General features: G+C 42.5%; 1 protein-coding gene across 2 annotated transcripts in view; it reads left to right on the top strand.

Moving 5' to 3' along the window:
* KIF26B (kinesin family member 26B) overlaps positions 1-15876 on the top strand; it is a 490005-nt gene that overhangs the window by 364851 nt on the left and 109278 nt on the right. For both annotated transcript variants that reach the window (XM_053607520.1, XM_053607521.1), the window contains one exon: positions 4187-4370. In XM_053607520.1, coding sequence (XP_053463495.1) covers positions 4187-4370 — 184 coding nt within the window. The remainder of the gene's footprint in view (positions 1-4186; positions 4371-15876) is intronic.

The raw sequence follows: 15876 nt of genomic DNA, 5'->3' as shown, positions 1-15876 counted from the left end.
ATTTCCTACCAGCGGTTTTCTACCCACCACTTGGACAATTTCACTGACAAAAAAAATCTGTTTCATGAAGTTGACTTGTTACTAGTCATGACCCATCGCTTCAATTTTTAGAAAAATGTCCCTTATACCTACAAAGCTAAATATGCCTTTATGTTTTATCTGTGTTTAGCTACCTGTGTTACAGAAATCTAACCACCATTCAGATATAACATGGTGCAATTGACCTATATTCAATCTCAACTCTACTAATTATTATATTCCTTTAGAACAGCGGTCCTCAACCTGTGGGTCGCGACCCACAGGACCTGTATTAAAGGCTCACGGCATTAGGAAGGTTGAGAACCACTGCTTTAAAATAACGCTTTGCCTGTCTTGTTTAATTTTCATAAAACGTCTATAAAAGGAGGTATTCTTTTTCCTTTATCTTACGATGCAGAAACTGAGACTTGGTAATAATATGTACGATGATGATAGCATTCTTGTGTGGCAACTGTATGCCAGGTACTGGACTAAATACCTTATTATCACAATTTAAGTAATTTGCCTAAAATTATCCACCTAGTATCTCGGGTTCAAACTTAGGTCAGATACTGAAAGGCCTCTGGATCGTACCTCCTTCTGGCTAATTTCTTTGTTAGGTGTGGATAGTATTACCTTCCTTGTAAGATCTTGTGAGATTCAAAACATGGCTTAGGAAAGTATATAACATCCTTGCTTAAAAAATACTTCCTTCTACATGTCAATTTATTTATTTAAGGATATATATATATATATATATATATTTTTTTTTTTTTTTATGTATTTTAAGTTTCTTTTCCTTCCTCTTTCTCCAGGTTTCTATTCTCCAGGGTAAATATCCTGAGTTTCTTTAGTCTTCGTTCACTCATTCAGCAAATACTTATGAGATCACTTCCCTGTTGAAACTTACATTCTAGAGGGGAAACAGATTATAAACAATAAAAATGAAAACTGAGTAAATTATCTTCTGTGTTAAAAGATACAATGAGAATAAGGGAAATTCAGGGTCTGGGAGTACGTGGCATTTTGTTTGCTATGGCTGTGTCATAAATTGTCCCCAAACTGGGGCTGGATGTGGTGGCTCACCCCTGTGATCCCAGTGCTTTGGGAGATCAAGGTTGGAGGATCGCTTGAGGCCAGGAGTCCAAGATCAGCCTCAGCAACATAGCAAGACAGTATCTATAAAAAAAAAAAAAAAAAAATTTTTTTTAATTTAGCCAGGTGTGGTGGGGTGCATCAGTAGTCTCAGCTACTCAGAGGCAGGATAATCATTTGAGCCCAGGGGTTCAAGGTTACAGTGAGCTATGATTAGGCCACTACACTCCAGCCTAGGTGAGAGAGCAAGATTCATCTCTTAAAAAAAATTTTGAGGAATCAGGGCGGCGTCTGTGGCTCAAAGGAGTAGGGCGCCGGCCCCATATGCTGGAGGTGGCAGGTTCAGCCCCAGCCAAAAAAAAAAAAAGAAAAATTTGAGGAATCGTAGGCATAAGGATATTATTTAATAAGGAGGCTAGTTAAATTGCAATTCTGAAAGAAAATGCCAAAAGATTGAGTGTAGAAGAGAACAAGGAGTGAGCCCTGAGGCCCCCCACACCCTTGCCAGTAAGAGGTTGGACAGCAAAGAAGGAACCAGCAGATGAAACTGGAAATAATGACCAGAATGTCCTTGGAGTCTAGAGAAGGAAGGATGGTCCTGGTGCTCTGATACGTCAGGATGGGGTTGAGAACCGTCACGTTTAGCCACCGTGTGGTCATCAGTGACCTAGATAAGAGCAGTTTCAAAGAAATAGTGGGGCAGATGCCAGATAGAAATGGACTTACCAGGCAATGGAAGGGGAGAGGGCTGGAGACGAGGAGCACAGACACCTTTCAGGTGTAGTGCTGGCCAGGGGAGCGAGGTTGATACAACAGCAGCTGGCTGCTGCAGAAGACTCCAGAGAAGGATTTGTTTGATTTTTTTTAAGATGAGAGAAACAACCTATCTACTGGCTGTTGGGAATGATCTAGTAGAGAATAAAACTTGTTATTGTAGGAGAGAGAGGAGGGGACCCTGGAGTGATGTCCTGGGCTGTGCTTTTATTCCAGAGACCCTTGCTTTCCTCCTCCAGGGGCAATGTGTGAGGTGAGCATCGGAGCATGGGGAGCAGAGACAAGAAAAAGGAAAAAGCACCGGGCCCCTACCCCTTCTGAGCGGCCTCTAGGACCCCTGCCTTGCCCCGCCTCTCTCTCACTTGGCCTGGGAACCCCAGCTTCTGCCTGGTTGTTTTTCCTTTGTACAGAAGAATCCTAAACGTGAATGGATAAATGCCACCTCTCAGTTACTAGCAGATCATCATCTTCCCCCTTCTAGCTCGCTGAGAAGCAGGCAGGGAGGCTTGAAAGCAGTAAGGGATTGCTGAGCAGAGGAGTGCGCAGATGTCAGAGGGAGGTAATGCGACACCTCCTGTCGCTGATGACACTCACCCAGGGATGAGCTGCTGTTCATTCAGGGAGAGAATCTCAAAGAGGAATGAAAACCACCAGGAGGAGCACCAGACTAGTCATCGAACAATTCCATTTCACCCTTAATTTAGAAGGAAAGCATTAGGGAAAGTGGCAATGAAACCCTGGAAAAAATATATTCTTAGCTCTGTCTTTCACTGATTGGAAATGGAAAGTGGGAAAGCATCATAGGAATCTCCTTCCAGCACCCTTCATTTCTCGTCCTCCTGTAACGGGGCGACTACAGACTTCCCTAAGTTCGGCCCAGGGTACTTACTGGACTTGGAGTAACTTCCCATCAAAACCCGTTAGTCCTCACGTGTCCCATCCCTTTGTGTTTTCCTCCCGCGAAATAGATTTTCAGTTTTGCGGCTGAGAAGAATTAAGCTTTGAAATGGTGACTCCATTTGCCATATTTGTGCAGTGGCAATTTTGGAGCTCAGGGGATTTGTCAAAAGCATGAAACTTACCGATGCATAATCAACTATTCCTGATCGTTAAGAGAGACAGGAGTCGGGGGGAAGGGAGGAGGGTGAGGGATGCTGATTTCATGTTTCCAAACCTGCTTCCCCAGTGCCCCATTAGGTAATTATTGGTAAGCATGTTGGATGGATTAGAAGATTTTGATTTGGGGTGGGGCCTTGGTGTGTGTCACACTTAATGGGGGCAAGACATGATTGCAAGGGGGACTTTGCCTAACAATTGCAATCAGTGTAACCTGGCTTACTGTACCCTCAATGAATCCCCAACAATAAAGGGGAAAAAAAAAAGATTTTGATTTGTAGAATAAAATGATGGTCATCCTTTTGTTTTAAGCAGCAGCGCAAACATTTAATAACATTTGATGAGGAAACCGGACACAGCAGCGTGGTGCAAAAATACCAAGAATTAATCCAGAAATGAGTATATTATGGTCTGTAAAGTGCCTGTGCCTCACACCACCCCTTTCCCTCTTTTCTGTAGTTAAGATGATCATGTTTTAGGTGTTGCAGGGCACTTGAATGCTGGAAGATGTCATGTGAACAGCCAGTGTCGCTGATGATGCTGGGCACCTCTGCACCCACCTGTCCTATCCACACCCCTTTTGTTTCCATGACCCCCTCACCTTGTGCTTACCTGTGAATTATGAGTCTGTTACCCACCTAGTCTCGGCGTCCTGCACTCTGGCTGGAGTTTATATTCTGATTCAGCATTATGTTCCTAAAACCAGTTTGTTTTTTATTTTTCCCTGTTGTATTGGGGCTTGTATTTTTCGTCTTTAGTCACGTATAAGGTGGTAGAGTTTTTAAATCATTTCGTATGGTCTCTCCCACTTGAATTTATACCAGAGAAGTGAAGGGATGATTAACTTCATTGGTGCTATTTAATCCCCAGAGATGACCAGCTTTATTCACGCTTAAGCTGAAATGTTGGTGGATAACAAACAATTCTTCCTAAGTGACGATTGCAGAACCATGCCATTTTTATGGCTTTTTCTGCTACATAAATGATTAGGTAGCTCATTAAGTTCACTGTGTTGTACTAAGGGGCTACCGCAGAGGACACGGAGGTGAGGAAAGACAGACGATTAGGCTTCAGTAAGAACTAGAGGGTTCTTCAAAGAAAGAAAACAAAGTAACCCCAGTGTATCTGATTGTACAACAGTTTTTTTCCCCTCAATGCCTCTTTTCTTCATTATCCCCTCCAGAGCTGCCCAGAAGTTGAATCTGTCTTCTAAAAAGAAGAAACATCGACCTTCCACTTCGTCCCTTGCTGAGCCCCCGCCCTTTGCCACCAGCTTCAGTGGGATTCTGCAGACGTCCCCGCCCCCAGCCCCGCCCTGTCTGCTGAGGGCCGTCAACAAGGTCAAGGACACCCCCGGCCTGGGCAAGGTAGGCACCATCCGCCGTCGCCCAGGGTGGGGTTCTGGATCAAGTGTGGGAAAGAGGAAAACGAGGGCCCCAATTTGTTAAAAGAAGGTGCCAGGGAGAAAAGAAGACCAAAGAACGCATTTGAAAGTACTGTACAATTTTCTTTGGTTTCATATACTGTTAAGTAGTGAATGAAGACATTCAAAGTGTCGGAGATCTGATTTGGTGGTGCGGTGGGGGTAATTACCTTCACATTGTTTGACAGAACCGTACCCCTGTAAAGAAGGCAGAGGTAGGAGACACACCCACAGGACAGAAGTGAGACGTGAAGACATGTCATGATTTCCTGGTGACAAGAGCATTGCTTCCTCCCCTGCAGAGAAATCATGACTTCTGTTTTTGAACCAGACCACTGTGGGAATACTGAGGCACCTTTTCAGTCCTGCCTTTCTAGCCAAGGAATGCAATTTTGAATTGTTCCAAATCCTTAGAAAGAGATGCCGGCCCACTCTTGCTCACTTTATTTTTAAATGTCATCTCTGAAGCCTTTCTCTGTTCCAATATAAACATTTGGGTGAAGTAATTTATGGTTTGCTCTTCAATTGGTAAATAAGCTGGGGTCTGTGTAAACAGCTAAAGACAGAAGGGGCGTTTTATTTTTTATTTTCATCAGAAGTAGGAGGGTGCATATGGCCTCCCGGTTTGCTGACTTTGGCCCCAGTCTCACCACTCTGCTGGGAAGATAGTGATTACCTCGGGTCCTTTTCCTCAAGAAGAGCTTAAATTTTAAAATTACATTCAGTAGGGCAGTGCTTACTCTGATGGAAGGCATCTGGTCCCGAAATTTTCTGTCGTGTAGGGCAGGGTAGATAGTTTTCAGCTGAAGGCTTTCCCAGGCCCAGAGGTAAAGTGAGACCCAAGGCAGCAGGGCCCCGGCCTGGGCTCTGTCTGCGGGGGCTGCTCCAGCGTCACCAGACGTGGAAACAGATGGAGATGACAGAAGGGACTAGGACTCCTGTCCAGAAGAGGACTCAAGTGGGAAGAAGCCACCGAGGCAGGCTGCTGACACCCCCACAGGGGCACATGGGAGTGATAACAGGTGGTTGACGTGCTGCCTTCCCAGGAGGGTAGGACCAAGTAACTGTAGGGCTCTTTTTTTCTTTCTGAAACTTTAAAATTTCTAAGTTTTCATGGGCTTTGGTTTTGCTAAGAGGCGTTTGGGACGTCAATGCCAGAGCTAAGCTTCCCTGAACGAAATGAAATCAGGCTACAGGTACAGTCTCCTTCCTCTCTTGTGCTCTAAGCCAGTGGTCCCCAACCTTTTTGGCACCAGGGACCCATTCCATGGAAGACAGTTTTTCTGTTATGTAGGGGGACGTGTGGGTCAATGAGTTCAGGTGACGATATGAGTGATGGCAACTCACCTCCTACCGTGTAGTCTCATTCTCAAGCCTCATGGAAGACAGTTTTCCACAGATGGCGGTGGGTTAGGGATGTGGAGCAGGTTGGGGGAGAGGGAGGCAGAGTTCTGCACCCAGAGCTGTACCCCGGGGTACCTGTCCAGGAGACTCAGAATGAACCTCGTCAAGCACCATCTTTCTGTCTATCTAACGTTGGCCTTGTCTGTGGCTCCTAAAAAGGTCCGTGTGGATGTGTCTTCAGGTGGGCCTGGACCCCAAGCCCAAGACCTCTGTCCCCTCCTCCTCTCTCCCTAACCCTCTCTTAGAAATTCTGAGTAAGACAAAGGACATCAGGGCACCCGGGCCAGGGACCAAAAGAGCAGAAAGAGCCAGCAGGATGGCCAAACACTTACACGAAAATGGAAGAAGAGGAAGAGTTATACTTGTTAGTAAAACTTGCAAATCATACATTTTTAATTTTTTTTTTGAAACAGAGTGCTGTGACATCATAGCTCACAGCAACCTCAAACTCCTGGGTTCAAGTGATCCTTCTGCCTCAGCCTCCCAAGTTGCTGGGACCACAGGCACCCACCACAATTCCTGGCCAGTTATTTTCTATTTTTACTAGAGACAGGGTCTCTTTCTTGCTCGGGCTGGTCTTGAACTCCTGAGATCAAGCAATCCACCTGCTTCGGCCTCCCAGAGTGCTAGGATTATAGGTATGAGCCACCAGGCCCAGCCAAATCGTACGTTTTTAAGAAATCATCCCTTTCATTTGCTATCTAAAATGTAACCACAACCCTGAATTTGTCCATTGAAATATGTCATCGATGGAGGGGGGCATCAGCCTGGGGTCCCAGCAGGTGATGGAGGGGGGTATCTTCCATCTGACCAGTGGCCACATGGCAGCTGAGTTTATTTTTCTGTCTTGCCTGGCCTCAGACAGTGGTGAAGTGCAAGTGACAGAGGAGTGTGTCCTCTGGAAGATACTAGTAATCATACACTTGTTATATTAAAACATGTACTTGATTAAAGCAAGAGATTCCCACACACACGTTGGACCCTGCCTCTTGCTGCACAGTCTTGTTCTCACATGCCAACAGCTTCGTCCTCGGCCATATCAGAGTTGCCGAACTGTCCAACCTTAGCTGGGGCCCATCTCCCCAGACTCCAGCTTTTTCCACTGCCACTGACATCTCCCTATAATTAGGAACTGCCGTTCTTTTTACCCATATGGAAAATTCCCATCAATTTGTCTCTATTGCATAATTCATATTTTAATATCTCAAAGAAATACAGTGGAGCTTAATATAGAACGTAATTAGTGCTATATATAAATTGGCATGTGTGAAGTAGACAAGCTTGATTGAATTGCCAAAAGCCACTTGATTATTTAAACCTGAACTGGCCCTTCTGAGGTGGGGCCAAGCGAGCCAGGAAGCCCCAACGTTTGGGGTAGCCTGGAGGTGAGAGCTTGTCAGCCAGCTCAGCCACCACCACTCAGGCCTCAGCTACTCCAGATCACCCTCTGGAAACCTGGGAGGTTTTCCTAGGCATGGAAGGGATTTTATGGGTTTACTTCGAGAAACCCTTTTATTTAGTAAATAAGAAAACTGAGGCCTGGGGAAGGTAAGAGATTTTTCCATTGGCTCCAGAATCAGGGTGAGAAGTCAAGATCATTAAGCCATTTTATTTCCAATGTTATCAGCAGACTGCCCCTAGATAGGCATGACTCTGTAAAATTCTGAGTGGAGACAAAAATGTCATGGGACCACGGTGTCAGGAAAACATCACTGGGAACCAGTTGTTGTCATCCAGTGGAGAAGGACACTCTTCCCTTTTCATAGAGTTAGGAAAGGAAGGTTAATAACAGCCAAGAATAGAGGGGAAGTTGGAGATCTCCGCACCACCCTCCCCTCATGCCCACTCCCTGACATTTCCAGTGGCAAATCTTCTGCCCTCCCCACAAGTGATTGCTGGCCATGAATCCCTTCTTGAAGCAAAAGCTGTTCTAGAGGTGATTTTAGGAAGAATTTGAGATAACTTTGGTATACTTGGAACTGAAACACACACAGAAACATCTCAGGATTCTTCAGCACCTAGAGCCATTCCTTGTATACAACAAATATTAATTGAGCACCTAATATGTGCCAGGTACTGTGCTGGGCTCACAGCAATGGACAAGGTATAATGCCTGTCATTATAGCACTTGTAGTTACTGTGTTATTCCGACCAAATGTAGAAATCTCACTAATTTGGACCAAAATGAAGGACAGTCTGGTTTCAGGAAAACTCAGAGCGATTCTGTCTAACTTTTGAGTTATATAAAGAAATTACGCTGCTGAGTGGCCTTCCAGAGACATTCTTAATGAATAGATAAAGATGATTAGTGGATCAAAGCCGCTTATTCCCCATTTATATTGCACTGATTTGGCTTATATGTAAATGATACCCCTAATCTGTTTGAAAATGGTTCCTTCTCCTAAGTCAGTAAACATTCTTCATGAAATTTGTTTGCACGATTAATTAACATGCGTGTTTAAGGTTCATTTGTCAGTGTGTTACAGCTTAATGTCAGGCCTTTCTGCTTTGGATTACAAGCTTCTCGAGCAAAGCACGTTATCTGTTCAGTACACGGAGGACATGACTCTGCAGCCGCGCATCACAGTGCATAAACACTTTAAAGAGTGAGAACGGCAATGGTGACAGTCGTACTGGTTTGACGACAAGCATCCTGCAGGTTGGTTGATTCTCCTCTTCCAGGAAAAACCCCTGAAGAGAGCTACTTGCAGCATGAAGGAAAAGGAAATTTCATTTTCATCATAAGCTCCAGGGACACCTCAAAAGAAATGACAAAGATTAGCACCCAGCCTTTCTCCCGCAAACATGTTTTACTGAGTTAATTCTTTTTTTTTATTTTATTTTCACATATACGTGTATTCATTAGGCTTCCACTTTTTGCCTTCACAAAATTAAAAAGGCTTAAACTTTAACAACAGTAACAGTGTTTAAGATGGGGACCAGAAACAAAAACCTTGCAAAAAACGAACGAAAACAAATACATTCAGAAAAGAAATCAGGGAGAAAGAAGAACACTTCAAACCTAAATGCAGCAGAAGAAAAGAAATAACCAAAATCAGAGCAGAATTAAATGAAATTGAAAACAAAAGAATTATACAACAGATCAATAAATCCAAAAGCTGGTTTTTTGAAAAGATCAATAAAATAGATAAACCTTTGGCCAACCTAACCAGGAAAAAAAGAGTAAAATCTCTAATTTCATCAATCAGAAATGTTAACGATGAAATAACAACAGACCCCTCAGAAATTCAAAAAATCCTTAACGAATACTACAAGAAACTCTACTCTCACAAATATGAAAATCTAAAAGAAATCGACCAATACCTGGAAGCACGCCACCTACCAAGACTTAGCCAGAACGAAGTGGAAATGTTGAACAGGCCCATATCAAGTTCTGAAATAGCATCAACTATACAAAATCTCCCTAAAAAGAAAAGCCCAGGACCAGATGGCTTTACGTCAGAATTCTACCAAACCTTTAAAGAAGAACTAGTACCTATACTACTAAACCTCTTCCAAAATATAGAAAAAGAAGGAATATTACCCAGCACATTCTACGAAGCAAACATCACCTTGATCCCCAAACCAGGGAAAGACCCAACAAGAAAAGAAAATTATAGACCCATATCACTAATGAATATAGATGCTAAAATACTTAATAAGATCCTAACAAACAGAATCCAACACCACATCAAAAAAATTATACACCATGACCAAGTCGGATTTATCCCAGGGTCTCAAGGCTGGTTCAATATACGTAAATCTATAAATGTAATTCAACACATAAACAAACTTAAAAATAAAGACCATATGATTCTCTCAGTTGATGCAGAAAAAGCTTTTGATAATATCCAGCATCCCTTCATGATCAGAGCACTTAAGAAAATTGGTATAGAAGGGACATTTCTTAAACTAATAGAGACCATCTATAGCAAACCCACAGCTAATATCGTATTAAATGGAGTTAAATTGAAATCATTTCCACTTAGATCAGGAACCAGGCAAGGTTGCCCATTGTCTCCATTGCTCTTTAACATTGTAATGGAAGTTTTAGCCATTGCAATTAGGGAAGAAAAGGTGATCAAGGGTATCCACATAGGGTCAGAAGAGATCAAACTTTCACTCCTCGCAGATGATATGATCGTATCTGTAAAACACTAGGGATTCTACTAAACTTTTAGAAGTGATCAAGGAATATAGCAATGTCTCAGGCTACAAAATCAACACCCATAAATCTGTAGCCTTTATATATACCAACAATAACCAAGCTGAACAAACAGTCAAGGACTCTATTCCTTTCACAGTAGTGCCAAAGAAGATGAAATATTTGGGAGTATACCTAACAAAGGACGTGAAAGATCTCTACAAAGAGAACTATGAAACTCTAAGAAAAGAAATAGCCGAAGATGTTAACAGATGGAAAAACATACCATGCTCATGGCTGGGAAGAATCAACATTGTTAAAATGTCCATACTGCCCAAAGCAATATATAACTTTAATGTAATTCCTATTAAAGCTCCATTGTCATACTTTAAAGATCTTGAAAAAATAATACTTTGTTTTATATGGAATCAGAAAAAAACCTCGAATAGCCAAAACATTACTGAGCAATAAAAACAAAGCAGGAGGAATCACGCTACCAGACCTGAGACTGTACTATAAATCCATAGTGATCAAAACAGCATGGTACTGGCACAAAAGCAGAAAAGTAGATGTCTGGAACAGAATAGAGAACCAAGAGATGGATCCAGCTACTTACCGTTATTTGATCTTTGACAAGCCAAGTAAAAACATTCAGTGGGGAAAAGATTCCCTATTTAACAAATGGTGGTGGGTGAACTGGCTGGCAACCTGTAGAAGATTGAAACTGGACCCACACCTTTCACCATTAACTAAGATAGACTCTCACTGGATAAAAGATTTAAACTTAAGACATGAAACTATAAAAATACTTGAAGAAAGTGCAGGGAAAACTCTTGGAGGAATCGGCCTGGGTGAATATTTTATGAGGAGGACTCCCCAGGCAATTGAAGCAGTATCAAAAATACACTACTAGGACCTGATCAAACTAAAAAGCTTCTGCACAGCCAAGAACATAGTGAGTAAAGCAAGCAGACAGCCCTCAGAATGGGAGAAAATATTTGCAGGTTATACCTCTGATAAAGGTCTAATAACCAGAATCCACAGAGAACTCAAACGTATTACGAGAAAAGAACACGTGACCCCATCTCAGGGTGGGCAAGGGACTTGAAGAGAAACTTCTCTAAAGAAGACCTATGCAAGATCTACAAACACATGAAAAAAAGCTCATCATCCTTAATCATCAGAGAAATGCAAATCAAAACTACTCTGAGATATCACCTAACCCCAGTAAGAGTAGCCCACATAACAAAATCCCAAAACCAGAAATGTTGGCGTGGATGTGGAGGAAAGGGCACACTTTTACACTGCTGGTGGGAATGCCCACTAATACGTTCCTTCTGGAAGGATGTTTGGAGAATACTTAGAGACCTAAAAATAGACCTGCCATTCGATCCTATAATTCCTTTACTAGGTTTATATCCAGAAGACCAAAAGTCACAATATAACAAAGACATCTGTACCAGAATGTTTATTGCAGCCCAATTCATAATTGCTAAGTCATGGAAGAAGCCCAAGTGCCCATCGACCCATGAATGGACTAGCAAATTGTGGTACATGTATACCATGGAATATTATGCAGCCTTATAGAAAGATGAAGACTTTACCTCTTTCATGTTTACAAGGATGGAGCTGGAACATATTCTTCTTAGCAAAGTATCTCAGGAATGGAAGAAAAAGTATCCAATGTACTCAGCCCTACTATGAAGCTAAATTATAGCTTTCACATGAAGACTATAACCCAACTATAGCACAAGACTATGAGGAAAGGGCCAAGGAAGGGGAAGGGAGGGGGAGGGTTTTGGTGGAGGGAGGGTAATGGGTGAGGCCACATCTATGGTGCATCTTAGAATGGGTACAGGCGATTGCACTAATGTACACAGCTATGATTTAACAATAAAAAAAATAAAGAAAAAACCCTTAGAAATAATCTTCAGTAGTGTAAAAATATTACTCCCAATAAAAGCTGAACATTGAAAGAAAAGAAAAGTAATCAGACGATTGCTGCCACAAAGTATTAAGCAATAATAATAATGATAATAATGTAAAGAAAGTAACATCCACATTGTCAAATAAGCGTATGTCTATTACAGAATGCTTTGACTCTGAGGTTTAGTATGGAGTCATCAGTTAACTATCCAGATTAAGTAGAATGATTTTGAAGTATTTCTTCTGTAAGATTTGGCATGATCTATTTTTAGAAATTATCTTTTGTCTTTATTTATAAATATTGTCTATTCTTTGATACTTTGGGAAAAAAATAATAGTTAATTCCTGAGTTAATTCTTACACGTGGATGCTAGCAGCAAGAGAACAGACTGTGGAATTTGGAAGGATCATAAAAATTGGACAGTCAAACAGGAAGAGGAATTGTGGAAATTAAGGCGAGAACAAGTCAAGGAGGGTTTAGTCCTACTTGATTCACTGAGAGGGGAAGTCTGGACACCTGCTATAGCCCCTCCAGGCACTGGAGTAGCTGTCATTGACAGAGGCAGGACATAGGAGCTGTTGGCTGCTCTAAGCCACGTGGCTGTGTTGGAAGGGGAAGATAAATCGTGTTCTCCGTAAACGCTAAACTCCATAAAAATGTTTGGCTCCCAGCCCTTGCCACCACTTCTGGCCACCAATGCTGCTTCCCTCTCATTCGACTGCTTTCTTAGCTCATTTGGTACAGGACAGGTGTGTGCTGTTAACAGTGGCTGTCCCTCCCCACCCCTTCCCATTTATCTGTGCATTTCCCTTGATCTTAGCTGAAAGGCTGAGAGGGGCAATCACCCATGTACTTTTGATTTCTCCTCTGTGGGCAGTGCAACCCCAAAGCAGGCAGTTTGCCAGAGTGTTTGGAATTAGGACTCAGTGGTCAGATTTTCTTATGCAATAAAGACTGGCTCCATTTCCTGTTCTTCTTTGTCCTCAATTTTAAGTAACCTACCTCTTACTCAGCACTAGGTTTCAGGATATTCTCACCTTTATTAACACGTTTGCTAAATATTCTCTCAGATATATATACACCTACTTAAACACTGCTGGTCTCACGTCACCAGGTCCTGCCCTGTCTAGGCTTAGTTTTCTCAACTTTCTCTTGTTTGATATAAGAACAAATAGCACAGTGGGGCGGCGCCTGGGGCTCAAAGGAGTAGGGCATTGCCCCCATATACCGGAAGTGGTGGGTTCAAACCCAGCCCCGGCCAAAAACAACAACAAAAATAGCACAGAAAAACAAAAGAGCCAGGTGTGTTTCTTCGTAGAGACTCTTTTCTTTTATGCATTTTATTCTATTAACATTTTTAGGGTAGCAGCCGTTCCATTACTAACTCCTTGTGGTATTGACTGTAAGGCAAAGATAAGATTTCTTTCCAATTACCATTCTGATAACACGAAGAGGAAAATAACAAGATTTAAAAGTTAGATTAAGATGAGATGTTTAAAAAGATATTCTGTAGCTAGAATTCACTGTTCAGCAAGTTCAAGTAGAAATGGGGAGGATGATGCTCTCCTTCAGGAAGTGAGGTCAGGTTACATCCAGGGTAAAAATCTCATGCTTTCCAGCCCACTAGGGATAGATCATTTAAACAATATATACAAGTTGTACAGTTCCTCCTTATCATTTCTCCCCTTCCTCATCCTAAAGCTTTATCCAAAACCAGAGCAAAAATTTGAGCCAGTCTTTAAAATTCATTTCAGGTGTATATGCAGTAAAGAATTTAAATGTTCCAGGAAGGCTATGTTAACCAGTGTGATGAAAATAGTCAAATGGTCTATAAAACCGGTGTATGGTGCCCCAGGATCGCATTAATGTACACTGCTATGATTTAATAATAAATCTAAAAAAAGAATTCAAATGTTACGGAAAATTCTGGATCCCACTAGTCACTCAGAGTCTGTCCACCCTTAAACCCAAAAGACCAAAAAAGTGAATTGTGAGTTAGCTATTTAGGTGTGCTGCTGGGGAAAAAAGAAAGGGGAAACTATTACACAACTAATACCTGCTCATTCATCGCTATAGCTAGCGAGTACTGCAAAGCTATCAACCTTCGTAAATGAAAAGGTTAGATCTTCTGGGAGATGCGCTCTGTGACCTTCCCCTTGCTAATTCATTTCTGCCCTCAGTTGGTTTTGGTTGGGTCTCCTAAGCTCGTGTAGCTAGAGTTGATTGGTAGTTGTTCCTTCCTTCCTTCCTTGATATTTTATTTTGAACCCTCCTCCAACCTATCTCAAGAAAAAGGAGACTTGGGGGAAATGTTCTGACTCATTAATTTTCAGTGTCTTTTGCTCTGTGGACGCAGATTCCGCCCCAGTCCTAGCAGGCGCCAGCCACCGGGCTGCACATGCGCACTACGTAGCCCCGCGATTGGGCTGACCCAGAGGTCAGGAAATGCAGCTGGCGCGGCACGGAGCACCACGCTGCTTCTTGGGGAAACCTCTAAGTCATGGGCGCTTTTTATATGCTGTGCCTCTCTTGAATTTACCATTCTTGATTCTTGCAAAAGAATGGGGAACTCGGTAGCGCCTGTGGCTCAAAGGAGTAGGGCACCAGCCCCATATACAGGAGGTGGCGGGTTCAAACCCAGCCCCGGCCAAAAAAAAAAAAAAAAAAAAAGGCAGGGAAACTAGGAGGAGGATGTTCTCCATTAAAGGCGCCTGGATAGAAAAGTCACGATAAAGACGTGTGTAAAGAAAGTGTGGAGTCACTTTTGTTCTTCCTCATCGAGATGGCTGTCTTGACTGCTGGTCCAAGTTGTCTGGATGTCATTTTCTGTTGTCTTATGAGATGGAGAAGTAGGAAGGTCAAGCAGCCCATTTCAGTTTAATTAGATCATATTTCTGATAGGACGATATATTACCACGTATAAAACCCTCATCTTCTGACTTTCCTGGCCTGAGCTGTCTTATGGAGCAAACTCAATGAAAGGTCCTTGGGTGCCCAGGGAGGACTAGGGTCCTGTAACCCAGAGTGTCTGGCACACATCCCGGGTCTGCTATGGTAGTTTTCAGGGTGCAGGAATAGAAAGGGAATGTTAAGTCCATTTTCTTTATACAGATTCTGCAGTTTCCAATTCTCTAAATTCCCCCTGCCTGCTTCATATGAGGAGCCTGGATCTTCTGAAAACCTTTCTACATTGATAGGTATAATGCAGTCCACAGGAAATATCTAGAATTCATTTCCTTACCTTGTCAGTTTCCTTCACCAGGTTGTTAATTTCCTGGGAGAAGAAGTCATATTCTTTACATTTTCAAATGCCTCCAGTGCCACTCACAGAAAGGACATACAATAAATGCTAAGTATTTTTTCATAATTCTTGAGTCCTTGTGGGATTCTGATTTGGCCTTGAGCACTAGACAGGGTCCTTCCTGAAGGAGGCAGCTGTGAGAACGATGCGAACATGCCCCCAAAACATCTGTATGACATCACCCAGCTGCTGGACCCATTCCTTTAAGGTGTGAGTTGCTCTGGATGAGTTATGTCAGGGAGAAGATGAACTTATGCCATGGTAGCAAATAGCAAACATTACCCACATCCCTCACCAAGGAACTTTCTTAAAGACCATCATTTCCCATCCTCTCATTTTGCATAAGAGCAAACAGAGCTAACAAAAGGAATTAACTTGTCAATCCATATATGTAGGAAAAGACAAAAGTTTAAACTGTAAGTGAGAATTTGGACAGGAAATTCATAATGTTTTCTCCCCCCACCCCCTTTTTTTTTTTTTAAGATAGAGTCTCACTCTGTGGCCCTGGATGGCGTCACTGCTCACAGCAACCTCAAACTCCTGGTCTCAAGTGATCATCTTGACTCAGCCTCCCAGGTAGCTGGGACTATAGGCACCTGCCATAACGCCTGGCTAGTTTTTTCTACTTTCAGTAGAGATGGGGTCTTGCTCTTGCTCAGGCTGGTTTCAAACTC

This window comes from Nycticebus coucang, chromosome 10, assembly GCF_027406575.1.
Source record: "Nycticebus coucang isolate mNycCou1 chromosome 10, mNycCou1.pri, whole genome shotgun sequence".
NCBI classification, from domain to species: domain Eukaryota; kingdom Metazoa; phylum Chordata; class Mammalia; order Primates; family Lorisidae; genus Nycticebus; species Nycticebus coucang.
This window is presented reverse-complemented; position numbering and strand designations above follow the sequence as displayed.